This window comes from Oryzias melastigma, linkage group LG4, assembly GCF_002922805.2.
Source record: "Oryzias melastigma strain HK-1 linkage group LG4, ASM292280v2, whole genome shotgun sequence".
Classification (NCBI taxonomy): domain Eukaryota; kingdom Metazoa; phylum Chordata; class Actinopteri; order Beloniformes; family Adrianichthyidae; genus Oryzias; species Oryzias melastigma.
In genome coordinates, this window is record NC_050515.1 from 25,872,829 (window position 1) to 25,876,160 (window position 3,332).

A 3,332-nucleotide genomic window follows, 5' to 3' on the forward strand; every position below is an offset into this window, starting at 1 on the left:
GCGTTTTCTGGTTTAAAATTCATATTCATATGTTGTTATACAAGTTTTTTGGAGTTATTTCAATTTTTTATAGTTTTATGTATAAACGTATGGCCACTGAACGTTGCTAGGTAAACCATGTTGATCTTTGACCAGTAACGTGGTGAAAATCTGCGTTTGTTTTTTTAAATAAAGATAGACCAAGACCACTCCCCTGACATAATGCTAATCCATATACACCGTTGTAGGGATGCTATCAATGAACTGAACCGTTTCCATTTTGTGCCCAAATCATGAGATTTACACCACTTTGACATTTCGCACCAAACTTTTTTTCAGCCATAGTTGGAGGCAATGCACTAAAAAAATCACTAGAAAAAGGAAGAAGAAGCCATCCATGGGCTAAATGCTTGTCAAGAATACGTTACAAATGCCCGGTCTGTATGTAGCATAAGGGATTGCGACACCCACATTGCCCGTAGCTCAAACCACCTCTGCTTTGGGGTCCAGAATGTAGAGAAAAAAAACGGAGTCTGTGCTTCAACGTTTCAAAGACACAATGTATTTGCCGGTGGTATTTACAGAAGTCATTTTGTAAAGTTTTCTTTAAAGTAGATATAAAAACAATACTCACCAAAGAGAACTTCCACTTCCCGGCTCTTAGTCGTATTTAGCACAGGAATCTCTATATGGATTTCACAAGAGTAAAATCCATTGTTTTCTCTGGTAATGTTTTGTATTTCCCATGTTTTATTGTAGCACTTCATGTTGGGATCTGTTTGATTCGTCTGTTTCTTTTTTGGTGATGTAGTGAAGGCATTTAAATTTCCATAAATCGCTGTGCTACACTTGTGCGAAATGTTCTTGGTGTTTGAATCCCTGAAATAAAAAGTCACTCGATAGCGGGAACTTTTAGTTGGTATGTCGCAGAGGAACTTCAGAGAGCGAGCAGAAGTATTCACCCGCTCCATATGTGATGGATCACCAGGAGAACTCAGATTGATTTCTTGTGAATATCCCGCCATGGCTGCTTCTGCTACTGAAGATTTAAAAAGGGAAAAAGAGTTCAAGTCAATCAGCACCAAAAGTCATAAACAAAACAGAAACAAATCAAAACATGTAAGTTTGCATTTTTATTTTGGATAAACTCTCAGCTAAAAATCTACACTCGTGTTAAACATCGAGTCTTACCTGTGAGCAACACCAGAACTGCCTGTTTCAACCACAATGCCATTTTATCATGAGACAAGTGGTCGTGCTCTGAGTTTCATCCTCTCTCAGCTACCGGTATGAAAGCACGTCAGACAGAGCTCGACACAAACCTGCATGTGTGGGTGGGAAGGAGGAGTGAATTTCTCTTCAAACCAGAGAGACAAGAAGTAGTAGGGGGTGTCTGTCTGCAGACAATGACAAATGAAAATTCTGAACTGTATGAATATGCTCAATAAAACCCCTCAAATAACTTCAACTTGATTAACTTCTTTAATAACATGACTCAGCACGACTTGGGCTAATCGCTGTCAAGGGGCAGCAATCAGTTGCAATATGGCGTTAGACGAATCAGGAAGTGATGGCGAAGGCTCTGGCTGGATTTCGCAAGGCCTGAAGGTAATGCATTTCCTATGGGGGACCTCAACGCTTGCTATGTCCAGTTCGTACTTAATACAGTCAAATTCTTGGGACAAATTCTTGAAAAAACACTGTTTTCAAAATAGTAGCTTTATTGTTGGTTTTCTCTCCATTTTATTTTTTGGTCAGTTTGGGATTACGCATTGCCCTATAAAGTTTTTAGAAGAATCAGCAAAAGTAAATTTGGAGATTTCCTTGAAAGACAGAAGTTTTTTGTTCTATGTTCACATCATTTCTTTCAGGTTGGGCCAAGAATTCATGAATTACATTTTCACAATATTCCAGTAAAAAAGTGTTCAGACAACAGAGGAATGCCATTTCAAAGCCATCCAAAATCTACAACTTCTAAAACCAACATTTTTTTTTCTCAAATGATCCTCAAGGAAACATCAAAAAACCTAAGAGGAGTTTTTAATTACTGCTACTAAAGGTATTTTTTAAATTCAAGATGGTGGCTCCTTCCAAAGATCACAGGACAATGAAATTTCAGTGGTGGTTGTAGACCTGAGCTGGTGGCACGATGTGAAATTTTATGAAGATTGCTCAAACCAAAGTTTCCTTTTCCCATATTCAGCAAAAATTTGAAAATTGACATTTACACATTGCCACAAAATGACCGCCAAGCCAGAGGTCCAGTGGCTATCCCATAATAATTTTAAACTTATTTTGGATATCCTCTGCACATGCGTCTTGGTTTGATTAGTGAATTATAAAAATATTTCTTTGAGTCCCAAAAGATATTTTGGCCCCATTCATTTTTTTGATGTTTTTTTTCTGCTGTGTTCTCATTTCATCTTATTCATGATGTGAATTATTTTTTATTTTATTTATTTTTTGGTGTGTTCAAAATTTTGGTTGTTTTTGAGTATGTGGCAGGGGTAAAAGTTTGGTTCTAAAAGTATAACAAGAAAGAAGAATTGAGAAAACAATATGGTCCTTGCAGTCTCAGACTGGAGCATAATTACAAAGAAAGACAGAAGAACTAAATTCAGCTGTAATGATTCACAAGTTCACAAACATCAAAGGGTCTTGAACTTGGTCCATGTACATCCGGCTGTGACAAAACGGGGCAACACATTAAACAAGGGGATTGTGAAACTCTTTTGGTTTTGGTGCAAAGGTGCTAAACACATTTACCCACCACGTGTTAGTAGAAACGAACTACCTGTGAAACAACACAAACTGGTTTTTCTCATCTTCAAACCGAAGACAAATCGTGTCATCACCATGCTTTGATCATTTAAGGAAAGTCAGACAAAAAAATAATTTGAAAAAATACATAATTTACAGTGAGGCATCTAAAGAGCACAATAATCTGATTTTATCTGCATTAAAATCATACTTTTTTCCTTTTATTATTCAAAGATTTGATGTTGAAGTAAATGTTTCTGCTACCAGATCACACAGGAAAACACTGCAAAAAAAAAAAACATGCACATGAAGGAAGGTATGTGGGGGGTGTACAGGCTGAAACCTCAGACCTAAATGTTCTCTTGTCATGTCTGAAAGTAGGTCCCACCTGCTTATGACAGAGAGCAGTCACCAACAAAAAATATTGTTCGGTAGCTTTGCATTTGTTCAAAAGGATCTGAGAAGGTGTTAGAATGGTTTGTGGGTGAGGTGTCTCTGAAGGTCTCCTGTAAAGTGTACTATACACAAATATATAGGTCAGGAGCAAATTAGTATCATAAATGTCAAGTATCCTTAATTTATTAAATAAAGGT

The 3,332-nt window shown here is 37.1% G+C and overlaps 1 protein-coding gene across 2 annotated transcripts in view; it reads right to left on the reverse strand.

Moving 5' to 3' along the window:
- Positions 1-2,170, reverse strand: part of LOC112150576 — a 30,543-nt gene extending 28,373 nt beyond the window's left edge. For both annotated transcript variants that reach the window (XR_004947802.1, XM_024278973.2), the window contains exons 1-2: positions 1,171-2,170; positions 614-1,018 (exon numbers count right to left, since the gene is read on the reverse strand). Coding sequence is in view for 1 of the 2 variants with exons in the window: in XM_024278973.2 (XP_024134741.1) it covers positions 614-1,018; positions 1,171-1,213 (448 nt within the window). In the remaining variant the exon portion in view is untranslated. The remainder of the gene's footprint in view (positions 1-613; positions 1,019-1,170) is intronic.
- Between the last annotated feature and the right edge of the window lie 1,162 nt (positions 2,171-3,332).